The sequence below is a fragment of the Corythoichthys intestinalis genome, chromosome 6 (assembly GCF_030265065.1).
Source record: "Corythoichthys intestinalis isolate RoL2023-P3 chromosome 6, ASM3026506v1, whole genome shotgun sequence".
Taxonomy (NCBI): Eukaryota; Metazoa; Chordata; class Actinopteri; order Syngnathiformes; family Syngnathidae; genus Corythoichthys; species Corythoichthys intestinalis.
Window position 1 is genome coordinate 36,220,461 of NC_080400.1, and position 21,503 is coordinate 36,241,963.

A 21,503-nucleotide genomic window follows, 5' to 3' on the forward strand; every position below is an offset into this window, starting at 1 on the left:
TTCGAGTGACGTGTGAGCGCTCAATAATAAAATGAATGGACAAATAAATAAAATTAACGCTCAATAAAGCGTTATAATTAAGCGTTCCCGTCAGGGGGGACACTTCACTTCACAAAAACAGATAACTATTAGGCCTTGCCCTTTAAACGAATAACCTGGACACCAAAAACCAGTTTAAATCGAGCTAATCAAATCAAATTGCCATGCTCCCAGCTCACCTTTACTCGGCAAATTGACTATTTTCAACGAGCAGTCACATATTATGACGCTGTTGACAGTTGGGGTGGTACACACGAGCGTGCTCTAGCCCTCACAACTTTGCCATCTTCTCACGCGTGAAAATTGCAGGAAATTCCCGCCTCTGATGCCATCGAGAATGCTGCGTCATTTCCAGGCACCGGAAATGATATTTTTTAATTTATTTAACAACAATATTGACTCATGTTCATATATGCGCGTAATACAAATAACTAATTAACATTTTCCCATCAATATTGTTTGAATAATTAAATCCACAAAAATGAATGCAATCTCAAAACAAACTAGAACTACAACTCCCACTACTATGACTGTCATGACGAGTTATTTCCGGGTTACGTTTCCCCGCCTTTTGAGTGCGACACCTTCACAACAATACAACCGACTGAAATCTTATTTTGACATTATAAAGCATCATTGTCAGTGAACATGTAGCTTAGGTATTGCAGGCTATATATTGTTTTGATGAACCAGTTGGCAGTCATGCTGCTGCCATCTGACGTCGCTCGTCTCGTTCTGGGTAAGTCAGTTCAACTCGAGAAAACAAGCAGTAGCTGTAGCATTAGCCGACTGTTTCGGCAATTACGTTGAAGTACTAAGACTAAAGCAATGTTGAACATTGCGCATTAGTTTTTTTCTCTTGGGATCGTGGGTTTACATCGTATCTAAATTTATAACTATTTCTGTCACCAGACTATCTTCAGGAAGAAGGTCTGTCGGCCACAAGCGTAGCATTCATCCAGGAGAGCCCAAACCTGAAAGAATATAAAGAACACAGCCTGGGAGATGGAGCGCTTCCTGCGTGTGTGTTTGTAAGTTGCACGGAGATGTGAAAGAACATTATACAAATAAAAAAATACTACATTGAACATAGAACACATTATGACTGCTATTTCTCTTTCCTACAGTCTGTCTTTGGAAAGGGACTAACAACCATTTTAAATGAGTATATGGCTGTAAAAACAAAAGGTGATAATATCATATTTATTGTATGACCAGCTTGTGCGTCCTGCCTAATTTTAACAATTTCTCCGTCTTTTTAGAGACTTGCCATGAAGTGCCTGCCGTGATGACATCATTGTGGAAAAAACTGGATTTTACACTCAAACAAATAAAGTAATGCTTTTGAATTATGAACAACCACAATGTATGAGTAGTTGGTCACCTTCTTTGTCACAATGTAGTTCTAACATCTGAATTTAGATTCTATTCTTCATGTTGCATGTTTAATATGGCTTCATGTTCTCCCTGGGCTTGCTTTGGCACCTTCTACTTCCTCGCACTGTCCCAAAGGGTGTTTTTAGTGTCACCAAAGACTTTAAATGACATGCACTTAAAAGAATGCAAAGGATGGTCGTGGGGAATTGTCATATAAATGTTATTTTTCATGCAATAATTATAACCGAGATATAAATATGTTGTCTTTTTTCAGGCAATAATTATAACCGAGATATAAATATCTTTTTCCATTCAGGTCCTTACAGAGCTCTCCAACTATATCATCAGCCAGTCAGAGAGGTAAGGAACTTGAGAAGAAAAAAAAAACAATTTGGCCAAATTTCAAAATTGTCCTATATGTATGTGTGATATATCATTGGAAACCTGAAAATCTCGATTTTCTGGGGGAAGAATAAATTTGAACAGGAGGGCATTTAAAAAAAAAAAAAAAAAAAAAAAAAACCTAAACCCAAACTCAAGCTGAGAGCATAATTAGACACCATGATTTTAACGATATATTATCGCGTACTTACCTTGTTTCGATCCAAAAACTCCGTGTAGCATGTCTCACCTGGTGTCAAGACTAGGGATGCAACGATACAGTTAAGTCACAGTTCGGTACGATTTTCAATATGAGGGACACGATTTTTACTACATGAGCAAACCATCCTATTTGTGGTTCAAGTCCATCTGTGTTACGTACTGAATTAACAATATTTGCAGCATTATCTATTGTCACTGGTATGGATTGATTTGGCCTGCTTAACTTCCATTTAGTCATAGTAGTTTTTAATTCATCGATGTAGTGTATGGACTACGCGTCTCTCGATCACTCTGGGCTCACGCAGCTAATGGCATGGGACTTGAGGGCGATTTAATGTTGCACATCTAGGTTGCTATTTGGTGATATCTAGTGTCTGCGCGCGCGCACGAGTGTTGTTGGGGCATTAAAAAAAAGTTAACAAACGCCACAGAAGTCACGTCTGCTCATTACTGCACAACACCAGCATTTGACAATCGACTTTCATAAACAGGATGAGTTTGAAGAACAGCGCTCTTAATTTGCCACTCATTGTTCATCATGTAACCGTGAGTTAGCTCTCTGTGACCCACGGTCTTAACCTGTCTTTTGTCAAAGCGAGGTTATTCGTAGCAGCCAAGTCGGTAACAATATATTGACGGGCAATGTTGTACATATTGTGAGAGAATTTTATTCATGCTTAAATCACAACCGCGGCACGGTGGCTGAGTGGTTAGCACGTCTGCCTCACAGTTCTGAGATCAAGGGTTCAATCCCGGGCTTCGGCCTTCCTGTGTGGAGTTTGCATGTTCTCCCCGTGCCTGTGTGGGTTTCCTCCGGGAACTCCGGTTTCCTCCCACATCCCAAAAACATGCATGGTAGGCTGATTGAACACTCTAAATTGTCCGTAGGTATGAGTGTGTGCGTGAATGGTTGTATGTCTCTTTGTGCCCTGCAACTGGCTGGCAACCAGTTCAGGGTGTCCCCTGCCTACTGCCCGTAGTTAGCTGGGATAGGCTCCAGCACCTCCGCGACCCTCGTGAGGAAAAGCGGCATGGAAAATGAATTAATGAATGAATAAATCACAACCATTATACATTATATTTTGTATGCTTTTGTTATGCTTGCATGAGAACATTGTAGCATAAAGCATCAATGTTATATCGCTTGTTCATAAAGCCTTTGAAGAAAAGCAATCCATGGTTGGGGTCATATTCATTTCTCTAATCGAGCTATCGAGGTAACATTTGTCTTGGAGTTCAAAGTTGAATTTCCCTGACACATGTCCATAAAACAGTTGAATTCAATTATTTACGTGTGGGGTGGGGATAGTGTATCACTAACCCAAATTGCTGCCCTACAACAAATCTGAATGACGTTGAAACCGACAAGCAGCCCCCATAAGTTTCTGTGCTTACTCACAAGCAATAGTCCTCGTGCACCACGGCTCCCGCACTTCAGGCAGTTTGGGGGAGGAGTGTGGAGGGGGAGGGCTACTCACGGGGATAAGGCTCCTGATAGCTTTATTTACAAGGCAAAGATGTGTCGGACATTACAGCGAGAGAGACCGCAAAATAAAGTTCGGAAAATACGTTTTGGGAGCTTTTTCAATTGGATCGAATGTTTTTGCATATTGAATCGAAAAGGGCGTATCGAACGGTTCAATATAAAACCGAGTATTGTTCAATTCAATTTTATTTGTATAGCCCTGAATCACAACAAGGTTGTCTCAAAAGGCTTTGCAGAGGCAATATGATACACAATCAGAAACAGCAAATGAAGCAACAAAGATGAATAAATAAAGTTCAAGTCCTGGGTATCCCCCATCCTTATACCTTCCATGTCGGCAAGGAAAAACTCCAAAAACTCCAGAGTCTTTGGGAGAAAATGAGAAACCCTGGGGAGTACCACAGTCAGGAGAGATCCACTCCCAGGACGGATAGACAGGAAGCCCTAGGACTGCTAATGGCAATTAGCAGGCGAAGTTACAGTCCGTAAAGATGCAGTGGTGTAAAGGAACAAGAACAGGTCCATCTAGCCAGATGAGACGGGGGTAGCAACGAGGACGTCCATCCAGCCAGGGGTCCGGACAGTCAGGAGGCTGCAGCTGAAAAATAGCCCCTCCCCAGAGGGGAGGGGGGAAAGGGGACACCGGGTGACTAGTGATGAAGAGACTAGACAACTAGATATTAACATTGGAAAATAGAAATAAAGTAAGACAAGTGGTAGGTAGAGTGAGACAAGGAGATAGAACTCAGTGGCTGTACTTCCCCCAGCATTATAGCTTATAGTGCAGCTTAGACTAAACTGTGAGTCTACTCCGACTTCAACTAGCCTGACCATAAGCTTTGTCGAATAGGAACGTTTTTAGTCTAATCTTAAATGTGCAGACTGTCTCGGCTTCTTTAATATTAGTTGGAAGCTGATTCCATAAAACGGGCTTGGTGGCTAAAGGCTCTAGCCCCGACAGTACTTTTAGAAACCCTGGGAGCTACCAGTTAGGGCTGGGCAATATGGCCTTAAGTACGTATCACGATAAATTGAGCAGATTTACCTCGATAACGATAAATGACGATAAATTCGCCCAAGCAAACTGTTATATAATTTGAAAATTTGAATCAATGCATGGAATACAAATTAACAGTTTCTTGTTAAATTTATTTACCAGCTTTCAATTTAACAATTGCACATGCAGTCTAAACATTAAGTATTAAAAAAATCTTGTAGACAATAAGAATTCTTGTGTGAACATTTATGACAGCTTGTATGACTTGAAAAATATCATCACTTGAATTTCATTAAATTCATTCCGCATTGTTATACAGTAGATAGTGGCATACGTTTAGATATTTAGAATAGATACAAATACGACACATCCACCCGCCCCCCAGAAATTATACTTAATTAAAAAATAAAATGTTTCACAAACCTTTCCTTTCTTTTATTCAGCTCAATTATTTACATCTTATGATTTTGGAAATCCTTACAGTATGCAATAAATAATATTCCTGTTCCCAAGCACTGTGCTTACTGTACTGTAATTTTTACAAAAAATAAACAATACATAGTTACTCCCTGTCATCTAGGACGAGCCACTTACAAGACTAGCACTGTCGTGTATTACAAATACTGCTTTGAACACATCTTCACAGACAAAAGCAATGACACAGGCTTAAAGAGGTCAACTTTAATTGTGTAAATCACACTTAATGACGACACGATCTCCTGGTTGAAATAGACGACATCCACTTAATTCTATTGAAGATATGTAATGCTGAGGCAATTTGTCAACTTTACTTTTAAAAAGAAACGTGCACTGTTTATCCAGTAGATGGGGCTCTTGCAGTGTGTCAAACAGTGATTCAATTTAGGGCAATTGTCTTAAAAGTGGTTCATTGTTTCAGAAAGCCTCGGTTTTTCCATCCCTATCTGGAACCTGTCAAGAGTTTACTTAATGTCGGGTGAAAGTTTGGCGAAGCTAACTTAAGCCCGACTTCATCCCGTTTACTTGTAGCATTAGCAGCTAGCGTTAGCAGCTAGCGTTAGCAGCTAGCGTTAGCCTACCGGGCTTCTGTTTGATTGGCTTCTCGAAAACCATGTGACTCCCAACGTAAGCACACTGTCTGCTTTCTTAAAGGGGAATGAACATAGCCGAACAACACAGAGTCAAAGCGGGATGAAAAGACTATATTTTCTTCTTTTATTAAATTACCGAATTTACCGACATGGTCAAAATTACGTCGGTCATCGTGAAGAATTTCGGTAACGGTAAATTTTCGGTTTACCGCCCTGCTCTACTACCAGTAGACCTGCATTCTGAGAGCGGTGTGTTCTGTTGGGGCGGTATGGAACCAGAGCATCGGTGAGATAAGATGGCCCCAACCCGTTAATGGTCTTAAATGTAAGAAGGAGGATTTTAAATTTAATTCTAAACTCGACTGGAAGCCAGTGAAGGGCCTGGAGCACAGGGGCGATGTGCTCTCTTCTATTGGTTCCTGTTAAAAGTCTTGCTGCTGCGTTTTGGACTAGCTGAAGACCTTTTAGAGAACTTTTAGGACAAGCTGCAAGTAGGGAGTTACAGTAATCCAATCTCGATGTAACGAACGCGTGAATTAATTTTTCTGCATCGCTTTTAGATAAATTATTGCTAATCTTGTAGTGATGCACGATAATACATTTTTCAACCGATATCGAAAACCGATCATTTCCTGCCCCTTCCACCCGATAACCGATAATGTCACGCTGATAATTCTATTCAAATATGTATGTAAAATTTTAAAGTATACAAAGATCAAATGTTACTGTGCAAAAATGTAATTTAGTGCTATTTTTTTCCACATCAAATATGAACAAGTAGTAAATTCCAACATCTAAACAATGGCAATAACATTGGGTAATGGTAAGCTTTTGGCAACAATTACTTTGAGAGTAAACACCCAAGTTGCACAAAAATGCCTTTAAAAGTAAGCCATTCCTAACATATATCACATTACTACACTGCAAAAACATCTCCTTAAAACTAGCAGAGTTGGACAAAACTGTTGATTGCACACATTTGGAGGCTAAATCAAGTATATAATTATCGGATTGCATTATCGGTTGAATTTCGTTTTATCTGGATTATCTGTGTGACGTCATAATTGCCATTATCGGCCGATAATTATCGGTGACCGATATTATCGTGCATCTCTATAATTTTGGCTATGTTGCGCAGGTGAAAGAAGGCCGTTCTGCAGGTTTGTTTAATGTGATCTTTAAACGATAAGTCAGGGTCGAATAAAACTCCTAGGTTTTTAACTGTGGTGCTGGAGGCTACACTTACATTGTCTAGAGTGACTATCTGGGCAGCTAAAGAGTCTCTCACACTTTTCGGGCCTATTATAAGGACTTCTGTCTTTTCAGGGTTAAGTAGAAGATAGTTAGTGCTCATCCAGGTATTTATATCTCGGACACAGGTGCTTAGTTTGTCCACTTGCCTGATCTGCTCAGGTTTAATTGATAAATACAGTTCTGTGTCGTCAGCATAACAATGAAAGTTAATGCTATGTTTTCTGATGATATTACCTAGAGGAAGCATATACAGCGTAAACAAGATGGGCCCGAGGATCGATCCTTGCGGCACACCATAACTAACTCTAGAGTACGGTGATGATTGCTGGTTTACATTGACAAACTGGTACCTTTTAGATAAATATGATTTAAACCAGCAGAGGGCTGCTCCTCTAATGCCTATGTCACATTCTAGTCTCTGCAATAAGATATTATGGTCGATTGTGTCAAAGGCTGCACTCAGGTCCAACAGAACCAGGATCGAGACTAATCCAACGTCAGCGGCTAGTAACAAGTCATTAGTTACTTTGACTAATGCAGTTTCAGTGCTATGATGAGCTCAAAAGCCAGACTGGAAATGTTCAAATAAACTATTGTCCTGTAGGTGCTGACAGAGCTGTTTTATTACCACTCTTTCAAGGACTTTGGAGAGAAATGGTAAATTAGAGATAGGTCTATAATTGGCCAAGATATCAGGATCAAGAGTAGGTTTTTTCAAAAGCGGCTTAATAACTCCATATTTAAAGAACTGCGGCACGTGGCCAGTAACTAATGAGGTATTTATTATATTTAAGATAATATCAATAGTTAGAGGCAGGGTCTCTTTAAAAAGTTTGGTTGGGATCGGGTCTCGGAGGCACGTTGATGGTTTGGAGGGCATTATAATTGAAATTACATCGATTTGGTCTACAGTGGCAAAGTTATTTAGCATTTTAGAGGGGTTTATTGGAGATTCTGAATTTTTAGTCTGCACTTTATCAGACCTAATAGTTGGAAGTAATTCATTTATTTTATTTCTAATAGTTGCGATTTTTTTGTTAAAAAATTTTAGGAAATCATCACAGCTAAGGGTGGTTGGGATATAAGGTTCTATTGAGCTGTGACTGTTTGTCAGCCTTGCTACAGTGCTGAACAGAAACCTAGGATTATTTTTGTTTTCATCTATTAAGGATGAGTAATATCTGGTTTTAGTCGTACGCGTATTGTTGCATCCTTAGTCAAGATACAGCTGTGAATGGCCACAGCTGGACTTTTGGGGGATTTTCTGGGTGAAACACGGTAATATAACGCGGTTCGTAATGCAAAAATCGCATACATCAAGGACTGGTTAAGATTTTACGGTAATTATAAAATATTTACCCTTTCAAATTTTTTTTTTTTTTTTTTTCTTTTTTTTTTTCTTTGTTTGGATCGATTATCATCTGAAATATCGGGGGAAATGCGACAGTAACAAAAACAATACAATAAAGCGATAGTTATGAGGTAGATATCTGTGACTTAATTACAGACGGTATTTTTTTTCATTCTGGTGGAATTTGTTTAAAAAGTTTTAATATATGCGAATGAATAATTTTACAAAGTTGTTCTTTTTTTAACTAAATATTAGACATCGACTAATGATTGTAAGCTAAAAATGATAGCCATTTTGAATAATAAATATAATTACTACTTTTTATGGCTGGGTTGAAATAAAAGCAGTTTTGCAGTGTCTGTAAACGGGGGTCTCCATGGTAAAACGGACAAATTATGAAACTTCTATGGCGGCATATAGATATATTGCTCTATCAAATACAGCTGTTCTTTTGGCTTAAAATACTGCAGTTTATTTTAAAGAGGGGTGCAAAAGCAGAAACTGCTTTTTCAGCCTTGTCTGTGTTTTCTGCCATATACACTGGACACCCATCCCATATGTTCCTATGGAATGTTTACCTAAGGTTTCAAAATGCGTTTTATTGTTAAACTTTCGTACCTGTCGTGTAAATGAAACAATATAATGTATGGTATGCTTATATTAAAGTTCAATGTGTTTGCGGAGGATTGAGTAGCGGGAGAGTGGATGTTACCGTGGAGTTGGGGTTCGGAGCTGAGTATTTGTCCATGTCTACACCTAGCAGGGTTTTTTAAAACTGAGGATCCTGCACTAATACGTCGGGGAAAAAATAATTGCGTCCACACCAGCACGTTTGAAGAAAAAAAAAGCTTCCACAGCCAACCGCCTTCATTCATTTTTAAGTACATTCATAACAAAGGGCGGAAAATAATTGTCCATAATACCTCCATCATTTGCATGTGTTCTTCAATATGAAGCACAGCAAGAGTTTGTAAATAAATGGAAGCAACAAAACGCCTGTCTAATTTACTCCAAATGTAAACATTGGTCTCATGTGTGACGTAGGGACCAAGTTTGTTGCAGCCAGTGACGTTTCAACAGTTAAATCTTCGGTTATCAGTGTCCACAGGATGGAGCCACAAATGAAGAATTCGCACATCTTCACTCAGACCGAAGTTTTCAAGAACCCTTGTTTAAATGTGCGTTTGCGTGTGGATGATAGGACAAACCGCAGAAGTTCCTTCTCTTTGCCAAATACCCTGCTATGTGTAGACTTGGCCTGGGTGACATACAAAAGTTATGGAAGGACAAAACCATTCTTTTAACCTTTTTTTAGAAAAAGGGCCAAACAACAAAATTACGGAACCATTTTCTTTGGGTTTTTATTTGGTAGTGGAGAGACTTAAATGGTTCCATTTTATCAACAACGCCATATATTTTTGTTAAATAGGGTGAAAAACAATTAGCATTACTTGTTTGATTTGATTGAGTTGTAGTTTGAAGAAGGGATAATTGAACACAAGCTAGCTGCGATTTTAATGCTCTTAACTAGTACTATACAATTTTGTTACAAATGTAAGCTAACAGCTACTTTGTGAAGTGATGCATTTGGTATAAATAACACTTTTAATGAGCGTGTGTTAACATTTCTGGTCTGCTAAATTTGAAGTTCTGTTACCAGTGGTCATCAAAAAACTTTTCCTCACTGCATGTTGGCATCACGAAACATTCTGAGTTAATGTTTTGAATGCCAACTAAGCAGAAGTCTGCTTCCCTTCTGTTTGAGTTTTTGTTTAACTTGAAAGAGTATCCCAAAAAATGGCCCTTGGTTTCCAAACAGTATATCCATTTCGGTGATTTACATTTGATGCCTAAAATTTAAGTTAATTATTATTTGCGCAAAACAATCAAGTTCATCAATTTGAACATTAATATTCTTGTCTTTGAAGTAATTCCATTGAAAATAGGTAGAACATGATTTGCTAATTAATGGTATTCTGTTTTTATATATGTTTATGACAAATCCCAATTTCATTTGAATTGGGATTGTAAGATCATACAGAAATGACACGGTAGATCTAGTCAAATTTCAGTGCCCGGGATCAAAACTAAACAGTAATTATAAAACTGTTCTTTTCATTTCAACAGCACGTTCTCGTGTTGGACTGGCAAACTTGACAAAACAACGGGTTTTAACCGTGTCTTCAGCAAGCACTTCAACAAGCAGTCTTGTGTGCTCCTCTCAAACAAGCTTAATCAGCAGCCCAGCAATCAGCTCACAGAGTATGCTGAGCCACTCCACCCCTGAGAGCTACAGTGCACCAGAAATCAGAGCACCTCCAGGCAGTGCAACACGTCAGGTCTTCCATGATGGCAATAGATTGAACAATATACAGAGTACGTATCTCTTAACATCTGAACATATAGGATTACTAAGAAGTTTGACGCAATACAACTTGTAAATATAAACTGAATGCAATCATGTGGAAATGGTTGGGAATTGGGAATCCGGTGTGTACATTTCGTATTATTTTAGCAACAAGCTGCTAAAAAAGGTTCATCTTACTTGTCTGTTCCAGGGGATTCCCCTATACAGATAATCATTTCAGAACAGCGATCAAATCCAGGACCAATGTCCCCAGGGCGACGGAAATGGTAGAGCTGTTATTTTTATCTGCACAGACATATAACAAGCGCAATGACTTAAAAAAGTGTGTTATGATTAAATAGTAATATGAGGGATATTTTGTGTTTGGAAACGCAAGAAGTTGATACTTAGATTGTTTCCCTCTCTGCTATCCATATCTGATGAAAATGTGTATTCATATTACTATGTTAAACTTTGATGCAAAATCAGGGACACACCAAGGAAAAGGAGCGGTGCCCTGGGATGCTCAAATGGTACTGGCAAGTCTACCGCACCTGCTACGAATATCACTGCTGAACCTCAACCAGAGGAAGTTGTTGATGAAAACTTTCCTGTCAGTAAATGTACACTTTCTGTTTGAATAAATTTATGTACTGTTGTGGAAGTGAGAATTTTACACCAGATATGTATGTTCACAGCAACTAGTGATACAAAATGCTCGGGACAAGATATTGGGAGACAGATCGTTGCAGGAAAAGCTTGCTGAAAATATCAACAAAATACTTGCAAAGTAAGTGTTTCATTTAGTTTTTGTTGTTATCAATGGCTTTCATAGTGATGTTTTGCTCTATAAGCGTATTTGTGACAGTATTTGATTTGTTGTTCCTGTAAACCTAAGTGAACCAACTCCGCAAACACCAAAGCCCCTGTCAAGTTCAATGGAAGATGACCAGTCAATTGATGAGATCCTCGGATTACAGGTACTTAATTTCATAACTTTTCTGAATTTTTGTAATGTTTTATATTTTTCAGCATTTAAATTCCCTCAGTATATAAACAAAAACTCTGTTTTGTTTTTTTTTATTCAGGGAGAAATACATATGAGTGAGGATGCAATCCATGACATTTTGAAGCAAACAGAATCCGACCCTGCCTTTCAAGCCCTGTTTGACCTCTTTGACTATAGTAACCATTACCTTCCTTATTCGTACTTGAAGTGTAGTGGAAATACTGTATTAATAAATATGCCTAAAGCCTATGTTCTTTTGATTTATGAATGTTAATTTTCCATTTGCAGACAAAACTCGAACTGATGGAGAACCAGGAGTTATTGACAATACACCAGCGGAGAGTGATACTGACGGACCACCGTCAACTTCATCTACAGTTGGGCAGCCCCAGAGTAACCATGATCCAGGTAGTTGTTGAACAAAATTCAGGCATGAGCTTCAAATCCATCCAGTTTAGACAGATGAGTTATTGGCTATCCATGTTATTTGCAGGTGCTACACTGCAAGACACCTCAGATTTAACAGCAGCAATGGTGAAGAACAAAGCTGTACCAGAACGCAAGACCAGAAAACCGAACTCTATGTTAAAGAAGGCTGTTATCGGGTCGAGCAGCAAGTCTTCCCTGATAGAAAATAGCACTATTAAAGTGCTAAATACGCTTGAGGATCTTCCTGATCAAAACAGAACGCAAAAAGCCTCACTTTTCAATCACAGTGTTGATGTATCACCAATGGATATTGACACAACATTGGATACTTCAGCTATTTTAAAGAGTACACAGACTTTCAGGGAACTGGAGAGTGTCAGTAAGGACATCTTACCAACCACAATGTCCCTCATTGACTCAACATCTGTCCTTTTACCTGGAGCCAGTGCAACAGTGGAGCCAGTCATAAATGTTGACAATCAAAGAAAAAGTAAACAAGAACAAATATCTCTTGATCAATCTGCTAAATCTTTACCTTCACAGCCTGCATTTTTATCTCCTGCACACGATACTTTAATTGGAAGCAACTCTCATACTTCTGTTCCAGTCAGTTGTGTAACAACTCAACCTCAAATGAGTCTCACAGTAACACCCCAGACTTCCCCGACCACATTTTCTTTTGGAGGTGACACCATTTCCAACACCACTGAAAAGAATGTAGTATCGACTTGTTCCCCTCTAGCTCACTCTTTCAGCACAACTCATACATATTTGCTTGGCTCATCCACATTCACTTCTACCGCATCTTCAAATTCTAGTGTACTATGCCCTGCTGAATCTAGTTCTACGACCAGCAATTACAAGCCCCCAAGTAAAGCTGCAACTGATTCGAATAACATTGTTTCTTTGAAGATCATCATCAGTGATAACCCAGATGAGGATTCCCCAAGTGACAAAACTCTTAGTCAACCAATTTCCAGCATTTCTACTGAAAAGCTACCCACGATCTATCTTTCATCCCCCGTCAAGTCACCCAGAGGACCTGGCACACCAAGAGGCAATAACTTGGATGAAACTGCACTTGCTGTCCGCGGGTTACAAAGCTCAGAAGCAATAGCTAATTCGCCCAGTAGACCCGGAGCATTAGTTCCATCTCATCTCATGGGAACAACAACACAAACTCAACAAAGCTACATTATTCAACTACCCTTAGACACTGCTAGCACTGGGCTCCAAGCAGGAACCGCAAGCTATTTCCTCATGACAGAGCCCCTGACAGCAGATAGTTCAGGTAGACAGGTGCAAGTGCCGACAAGTTCCTCAAAAGTACCAATTTTACCCAAAAATAGCCACTTCAATGTTTCCACAGCAAGTCCAGCGCAAAGCTTTGTTACTGGTGAGAGACACTCCTCTTGCTTTACCTTTTGTCAACTCTGTCAATGCTGACATTACTGCAAAAACAAATATGTTTGGTAATTTCTTCACAGGATCAGCACTCATCTTGCCATCACCCGTGAAGCCAGTGATGCTTCCCGTGTCCGTTGTGGGGCAGAATTCTCCTGGAAATGTCCAAATGATGGCTAATCAAGTAAAAAAAAAAAGAATTATTTTACTAATTTGCTTAAATGCCACAGATTGGGGCTTCTGTTAATTCTTCTCATGATCATTTTGTGACTTATAATTGTTTATTGATAAAGGATGTTGCTTTCCAGTTTGTTGGAATACCAAACCCAGTGCCATTGCAACAGACTCTAACTGTCGAGTCGAACCTTTCCACATTTGCTGTCAAAAATTCCACAAATCTTGGTAAGTTGTTGCTGCCCTATGTGTCAGCCGAATACATTATTGTAATTGTTGCACAGGACATTGATTTTGCAAATGTTTGTGGGATCTAAAGGAAAGGATCTAATGCCACTTTTAAACTGCAGTGGTTGTACTGATTCATCAATATTGTATTATAACTGGAGTTGTCCGATGCTATCGGGTGTCTGATAATATCGGCTGATAAAAGCATTTAAAATTATATTGGATAATATCGACGTCGGTTTTTCATGATCGGTTTTGGGCCAATACGCATGTTGCCTTCAAAATGAATGTAGAAGGCTTCTGCCTTTATATAAGTACTGGTCGAACCTTGGCACAGCAGTAATTCTTATTGACCATTAGATGTCTCCAAACTAAGATGCTTGGGATTTGTTATGTGAGCATTATCATTAAAGATACACGATAATATCGGCTGCCGATAATTATCGGCCGATAATGGCAATTATGACGTCACACAGATAATACAGATAATAAAAAAATCAACTGATAATACAATCCGATAATTATATACTTAATTTAGCCTCCAAATGTGCGCAAACAAGCAGTTTTCTCCACTTCTTCACTGCCGCCTGCTCAACCCCTCCCCTCTCTGAAGCCCCTGTGGGAGGAGGGGTTTAGGAGTACGGCGTCATAGAGGAGGCGGTGTTACACATCAGTGTTGAGGCGCTCTCACTAGCGTGCGTTGCTTTTCCCGTGTGTGAAATGAAATAAACGACGCTCTCGCCATCTACAAAACAGTTCCTCAAGGCCTAAAGAAAGCGTCCTCATTGAACACCACTAGCACTAACCCAGCAGCCATTTAAAACTGCATCACAATGATTTTTGGAACGATTATGCTGCTGCTAGCACGAATGCTAAAGCTATTGTTAACAAATAAACTATAAAGGAAGCTACGGGGCTTGTGACGATACAGATACGCTGCGGTCCTCCCGGAGTCGGGGTGTTTGGGAATGCAGCCCAAAGCGAGTGGTAAACTCCCATCTATGGCTAAACACCTCACGAGATCGATAGTTGACAAGTAGCTGTCTTCCGACGGAGCCCGCCGATCCGGCAGGCCGCCGCCTCACCCTAGGCAGGTAGAGCATGAGAGCAGAGCCATGCACCGAATGCGCCGCAGCGAGCCGGTTGACAGAACACCGGCCGGGGCGGGCGGATATACGGTACGAACTTTGCTGCCGCCGCCACTCCGGTTCAAGACAGAGGCCTGGCGCGGGTGCTAATTTGGCAGCCGGGCGGACTGAAGGGCACAGGCGGGAGGAAATTCCCGAAATGACCCGATAGCCAAACCCCTGGATGAAAAAATAATGCAGTTTATACGACCACGATTCTTCGTGAAAGACATGTCGATCACATCAGTTTTACCACGGACATTTACACAGGTGATGTCAACAAACCATGTTTATCATGACGGCACAGTGGTTAGTTGATAATTGTAACATGCACCAAACGACACAAAGAAGTCATCCAGTCAGTAATGCATTCAGTACGCTTTAAATTTATGACGTCTTAATCAGATGATTCTTCTTAAATCTAGTCAAATAATTTTCCCTATCTTGTTTGAGTGTTGAAGACTAGTTGAATGCGCCAGATTATTCCACTTACTTGAACTAAATATTGCAATTTGTTCTTATTAAGCCCAAACATCTAAAAAAAAAATAAGGTCATTTTTCACCTAAATCAAGAAAAAATTGCTTTCAAATAATGTTTTGAACCATACATATTCTTGAATAAAGAACATATCTGACAAGGTTTTTTTTTTTTTTTTTTTTTGGATTATATATAATAATTTATTGCTTAAAATAAGGCTGTTAATCTTATTTTCAGCTGGCCATTTTTCTTCAAGAAATCTGAGTAAAATATACTTGAAGTGCTGGCAGTTAATTTAACTTATTTCCAATAGATTTACACTGAAAACAAGGGACTTTAACTAGTCTTAAGGAGCTGTGTTTTTGCTGTGTAGTAATGTTATACTTTAGGAATGGCATATTTTTAAAGCCATTTTTGTGCAACTTATGTATTTACTCTGTAAGTAATTGTTGCCAAAAGTTTACCATTACACAATGTCAGACAATCTGTCTTTATTTAGATGTTGGAATTTACTACTACTACTACTTGTTCACATTTGATGTTGAAAAAAAAAGAGCAATATTATTTTTGCACAGCAATATTTTCTCTTGTGTATACTTTAAAATTTTACATAAATCTTTAATAAAATTATCGGTTTGACATTATCGGTTATCGGTTGGAACGAGGAGGAAATTATCGGTTATCGGTATCGGCTGAAAAATGCATTATCGTGCATCACTAATTATCATTATTAAAGCATCCAGTTGATATTAGAGAAATGTTAAGTCCACGACCGCATATACGGTGGGGCAAATAAGTATTTAGTCAACCACCAAGTGTGCAAGTTCTCCTATTTGAAAAGATTAGAGAGGCTTGTAATTGTCAACATGGGTAAACCTCAACCATGAGAGACAGAATGTGAAAAAAAAAACAATCACATTGTTTGATTTTTAAAGAGGAGTGGAAAATAATTATTTGGTCACCTACAAACAAGCAAGATTTCTGGCTGTCAAAGAGGTCTAACTTCATCTACCGAGGCTCCACTCGTTACCTGTATTAATGGCACCTCTTTTAACTCATTATCGGTACAAAAGACACCTGTCCACAATCTCAGTCAGTCACACTCCAAACTCCAGTATGGCCAAGACCAAAGAGCTTTCGAAGGACACCAGAGACAAAATTGTAGACCTGCACCAGGCTGGGAAGACTGAATCTGCAATAGGTAAAACGCTTGCTGTTAAGAAATCAACTGTGGGAGCAATTATTAGAAAATTGAAGACATACAACACCACTGATAATCTCCCCGATCTTGGGCTCCATGCAAGATCTCACCCCGTGGCGTCAAAATGATAACAAGAACGGTGAGCAAAAATCCCAGAACCACACGGGGGGACCTAGTGAATGACCTACAGAGAGCTGGGGCCACAGTAACAAAGGCTATTATCAGTAACACAATGCCCCGCCAGGGACTCAAATCCTGCACTGCCAGACGTGCCCCCCTGCTGAAGAAAGTACACGTCCAGGCCCGTCTGCGGTTCGCTAGAGAGCATTTGGATGATCCAGAAGTGGACTGGGAGAATGTGTTATGGTCAGATGAAACCAAAATAGAACATTTTGGTAGAAACACAGGTTCTCGTGTTTGGAGGAGAAAGAATACTGACTTGCATCCGAAGAACACCATACCTACTTTGAAGCATGGGGATGGAAACATCATGCTTTGGGGCTGTTTTTCTGCAAAGGGACCAGGACGACTGATCTGTGTAAAGTAAAGAATGAATGGGGCCATGTATCGAGAGATTTTGAGTGAAAATCTCCTTCCATCAGCAAGGGCACTGAAGATGAGACGTGGCTGGGTCTTTCAGCATGACAATGATCCCAAATACACAGCCAGGGCAACAACGGAGTGGCTTCGTAAGAAGCATTTCAAGGTCCTGGAGTGGCCTAGCCAGTCTCCAGATCTCAACCCCATAGAAAATCTGTGGAGGGAGTTAAAAGTCCGTGTTGCCCAACGACAGCCCCAAAACATCACTGCTCTCGAGGAGATCTGCATGGAGGAATGGGCCAAAATACCAGCAACAGTGTGTGAAAAGCTTGTGAAGAGTTACAGAAAACATTTGGCCTCTGTTATTGCCAACACAGGGTACATAAAAAAGTATTGAGGTGAACTTTTGGTATAGACCAAATACTTATTTTCCACCATGATTTGCAAATAAATTCTTTAAAAATCAAACAATGTGATTTTCTGTTTTTTTTTTTTTCTCCCCACATTCTGTCTCTCGTGATTGAGGTTTACCCATGTTGACAACTACAGGCCTCTCTAGTATTTTCAAGTGGAAGAACTTGCACAATTAGTGGTTGACTAAATACTTATTTGCTCCACTGTATCGTTTTTCATATCGGTATCGGATTTTTGGAGTTGGACAATATCGGTTATTGTTTAAAAAGTAATTATCAGACAACTAATTATCACAATTTGGGATGCATACCTAAAAATGTCAAAAAAAGGTCTTACCCCGTTACGGTGCTATACATGCTCTTATTTTCCCTCTGGACTATCGACCACAGAGACAACACAATGCAAATTCAGCACATGTGTTCATTTACTTGACTTTGTTTTTGTGAATTCTAGGAATTGTACCCAATGGGGCGACGCAGAACCTTCAGAATGCAATTCAGCCACATGAACCAAAGGATTCCAGTTCTAGCCATAAGAGAATTCTATGTTTTGAGCCATCTACCAAGGATCAACCACAAACTTCTAAAACAGCAACAATGGCCACCACCTCAGCTACAAATACATCAACTTCCCAACGTGTTACACAGACTAAGAGAGGTCGTCCTTGTACAAGGCCAGCTATCCTCAGTGGAAATAAGCCTAAACGGAAAATTGAGACTGTCAGGCTCTCAGGAGATTCCAAAGCTGAAGGGAATTTGGTTACGCCTATTTCTCCTCCTCAAAAACAAAACCATGTCAATACTAACTCCGTTAAACAAGATGACATCCTCAGTCAAGATCCTCAAACTGCACATGAGACCATGGCTGAACTGTCTCAGCTTGAGTCTGTTAAAAGCTCAGAACCAAGACCTAAATTGAAATCTGCAGCTAAGAAACACAGTCACAATAAGGAGGCAATAAATGATGAAGCCAAACAGAAGGATTTTGGTAGCTCAAAGACGACTTCCGATTCTGTGCTAAAATCAATAAGCAGTGAAGACAAAGGCGTGAGCAGCGGCAAGGAGCACGCAGAAGAGCAGGTAGAGAACAACACGCAGCCTAAAGACAAGCCTAATATAGCTGACAAAGAAAATAAATTGATAGATTGCTTACAAGAGCAGCCGCCATCTTTGCACACACCTGTATCTACAACACTAGCAGACCTAATCCCTCCAGCTGTCACAGAAACATCAAGTTCCCAATTCAAAATAGCCAAATTTCCCTCCAAGACCAGCTCTTTGGCTATACAGGCAACCGAGATGCTGCAAAACATTCAAGTGCTCAACTCTCCTCCCAAACCTGATAAGACAACAGGACTCAACAACCCAGAACTTACTAGTCCTCGAACCCCGGGAACAGGTGGCAACCGGACAGAGGCTATGAGTTGTCCAAAGACTCCTCTGCAACAGAAGAAAGGTAAAGATGCAGAGGGAACGCCGAAGAATATTCCTCGCCATAATACCTCAGAAGTCCCCACCTGCAGCCCCGCCAGTGAGGCTGGCAGCGAAAACAGCATCAATATGGCCGCCCACACCCTAATGATCCTGTCGCGTGCCGCCATTGCCAGGACTGGCAGTCCGCTCAAAGACAGTTTGCGCCAGGAAGCAGGCGAAAAGTCTCCTACAAGTTTGAAGACTTCAAAGAAGCGCAAACTGTCCACTCCCACTGCTAGCCCTCCTGTTAAGAAGTCCTCAAAACTGTCCCCTGCTAAAAAGAAGAAACGGGTGAGATAAGAGATTTTCAGTTCTACTCTTACTGTTTTTATTTATTTTTTGTAATGACTATACAAATCCCTTTCAGTTGCTTGTTTTGGCATTTTAATCTAATATTATCACTGTGGCAACCCCTGAAAGAAAAAGAAGAAGAAAAGATTTATTATACATTTTAATGTCAACTATTTGTCTTGACCTGTACAGCCATTGAAAGCTTAGCCAGTCAAATTTAAATTGTCACCAGATCATACAAGTGACCAAAAGAGGTAGTGCTCGACCTCATCAGAGGATTCCGACTGAACTCCAAAGTGCTGACTTGGATTTAAAATAGATTTTGGTTGAAGAAACATGAAAGATTGCTGCCAGTGATCAAACAACCAACTACGCCAGATGGAGGCACTATGGTTGATTTGGTTACTATGAATGAGATCAAATTTTGGCATTTTATGACAGTTTTGACTTACCTGCAAACAATGCTTAATTTGATGGGGTTTATTTTAGACTTAGATGGTTATACAATGTTTATGACTTTTTTTTCTTCCCGTCATCTAATTCTAACTATGTTTTGAACTCTGCAGGAAAGGAAGAACTTCATGAATTGCTTCCCCCAGGACTTCGATGTGGATAAGTTTCTTTCTTCACTTCATTACGATGAATGAAGGCTGGACTCGCCAACAGAAAAGGCTGCTATAGCATGACCTACTTGAGTTACTTCCAGGAATAGAACAAGCAAGCAGTCTGCCGAACCAGTGCCCATATTCCTTTTCATAATCCTATTCCTAACCCTACACTTTATCTACTAAAATACATTTGTTTTTCTCTGTTTAAGTCTAAATTTCACCAATGCTGTTGGGTGGTGTTGCAGTTGCGCAAACATGTATGGGGCGCTGTTTGTAAAGTAGCACATGCCGAAAATCACGACATTTTCTCACATTTAGCGCGACTCAGTGTTAAAAATGTGGTGTGAAATGTTTACAGTCACTTTTTTTTGCACATTTGCAACAATATTTAGCAACTTAAAGATTTTTTTTTAATAATAAGTATTGGACTTCAATGTTTAAATCCAGAACTAAATATTTATTTAAATCTTAAATGTAAATCTTAAATGTATATTATATATTTTTTTTTTAAAATGTATATCCTAAATATATATATGAAATTTATATCCGAAATATATATCTTAAATCTGAATGTTATATTAAATCCTAAATGTAAATGTTATATCTAAATACCATATTTAAATCTTAAATCTGGAAACAGTTGGAACTCAATATTTAGCGTAATATGCAAATTCACATGACTGGAGACCGGAAGTAACAAAATAAAAGCTGGAGCAGCTCAAACTGTTTGTTTACGTTGCTTAAAAATGAATAAAACCTACTCAACGGTGGCAGTCGGCTCTTGGACATGATTTATTGTGATAATAACAATATCGAGGTAAAATACACATTTAGGAGAAACCATTTAAGAAGTATTTTGTGTTTTTTGTGATGCTTTTACGCACGAGCCCAGTAAAGTTACTAAGAATAGCCACGAGGGGTCTCTGTTGGACTGGAGAGCAAGGTTGACTTTTCTAACTTCAACTGCAAAAATCCCATGTTTCTCACTGGGAAACCTTTGTATTTCAGTCAGAATAGCTCTGCTGATAGTCTCGGCTAAATTTGACTCGCCTGACATATTTTCTTACAGCCCACCTTCACTGACTGTGAGAAACGTGGGATTTTTGCAGTTGAAGTTAGAAAAGTCAACCTTGCTCTCCAGTCCAACAGAGACCCCTCATGGCTATTCTTAGTAACTTTACTGGGCTCGTGCGTAAAAGTATCACTAAAAGCACAAAATACTCCTTAAATGGTTTCTCCTAAATGTGTATTTTACCTCGATATTGTTATTATCACAATAAATCATGTCCAAGAGCCGACTGCAACTGTTGAGTAGGTTTTATTCATTTTCAAGCAACGTAAACAGTCTGAGCTGCTCCAGCTTTTATTTTGTTACTTCCGGTCTCCAGTCATGTGAATTTGCATATTACGCTAAATATTTAGTTTCAACTGTTTCCAGATTTAAGATTTAAATACAGTATTTAGATATAACATTTACGTTTAAGATTTAAATGTAAAATTCAGATTTAAGATATGTATTTCGGATATAAATTTCATATATATATATATATATAAATTTAAGATTAACATTTAAGATTTAAATAAATATTTAGGACTGGATTTAA

At 39.3% G+C, this 21,503-nt stretch overlaps 2 protein-coding genes across 6 annotated transcripts in view; one reads left to right on the plus strand and one right to left on the minus strand.

Annotated features, from left to right (window-relative positions):
• atm (ATM serine/threonine kinase) overlaps window positions 1-365 on the minus strand; it is a 41,960-nt gene extending 41,595 nt beyond the window's left edge. For all 5 annotated transcript variants that reach the window (XM_057838592.1, XM_057838591.1, XM_057838590.1 and 2 more), the window contains exon 1: window positions 219-365. The gene's annotated coding sequence lies outside the window, so the exon portion shown is untranslated. The remainder of the gene's footprint in view (window positions 1-218) is intronic.
• A 237-nt stretch (window positions 366-602) lies between these two features.
• npat (nuclear protein, ataxia-telangiectasia locus) lies at window positions 603-20,505 on the plus strand. The gene is made up of 17 exons (XM_057839787.1): window positions 603-778; window positions 952-1,070; window positions 1,167-1,227; window positions 1,302-1,374; window positions 1,733-1,776; window positions 10,305-10,553; window positions 10,736-10,811; window positions 11,014-11,137; window positions 11,223-11,314; window positions 11,423-11,504; window positions 11,613-11,709; window positions 11,822-11,941; window positions 12,027-13,358; window positions 13,450-13,550; window positions 13,675-13,768; window positions 17,982-19,291; window positions 19,858-20,505. Exons 1-17 carry the CDS (start codon window positions 724-726, stop codon window positions 19,936-19,938), a joined length of 4,110 nt encoding a protein of 1,369 aa, XP_057695770.1. The 5' UTR covers window positions 603-723; the 3' UTR covers window positions 19,939-20,505.
• Window positions 20,506-21,503: the final 998 nt, after the last annotated feature.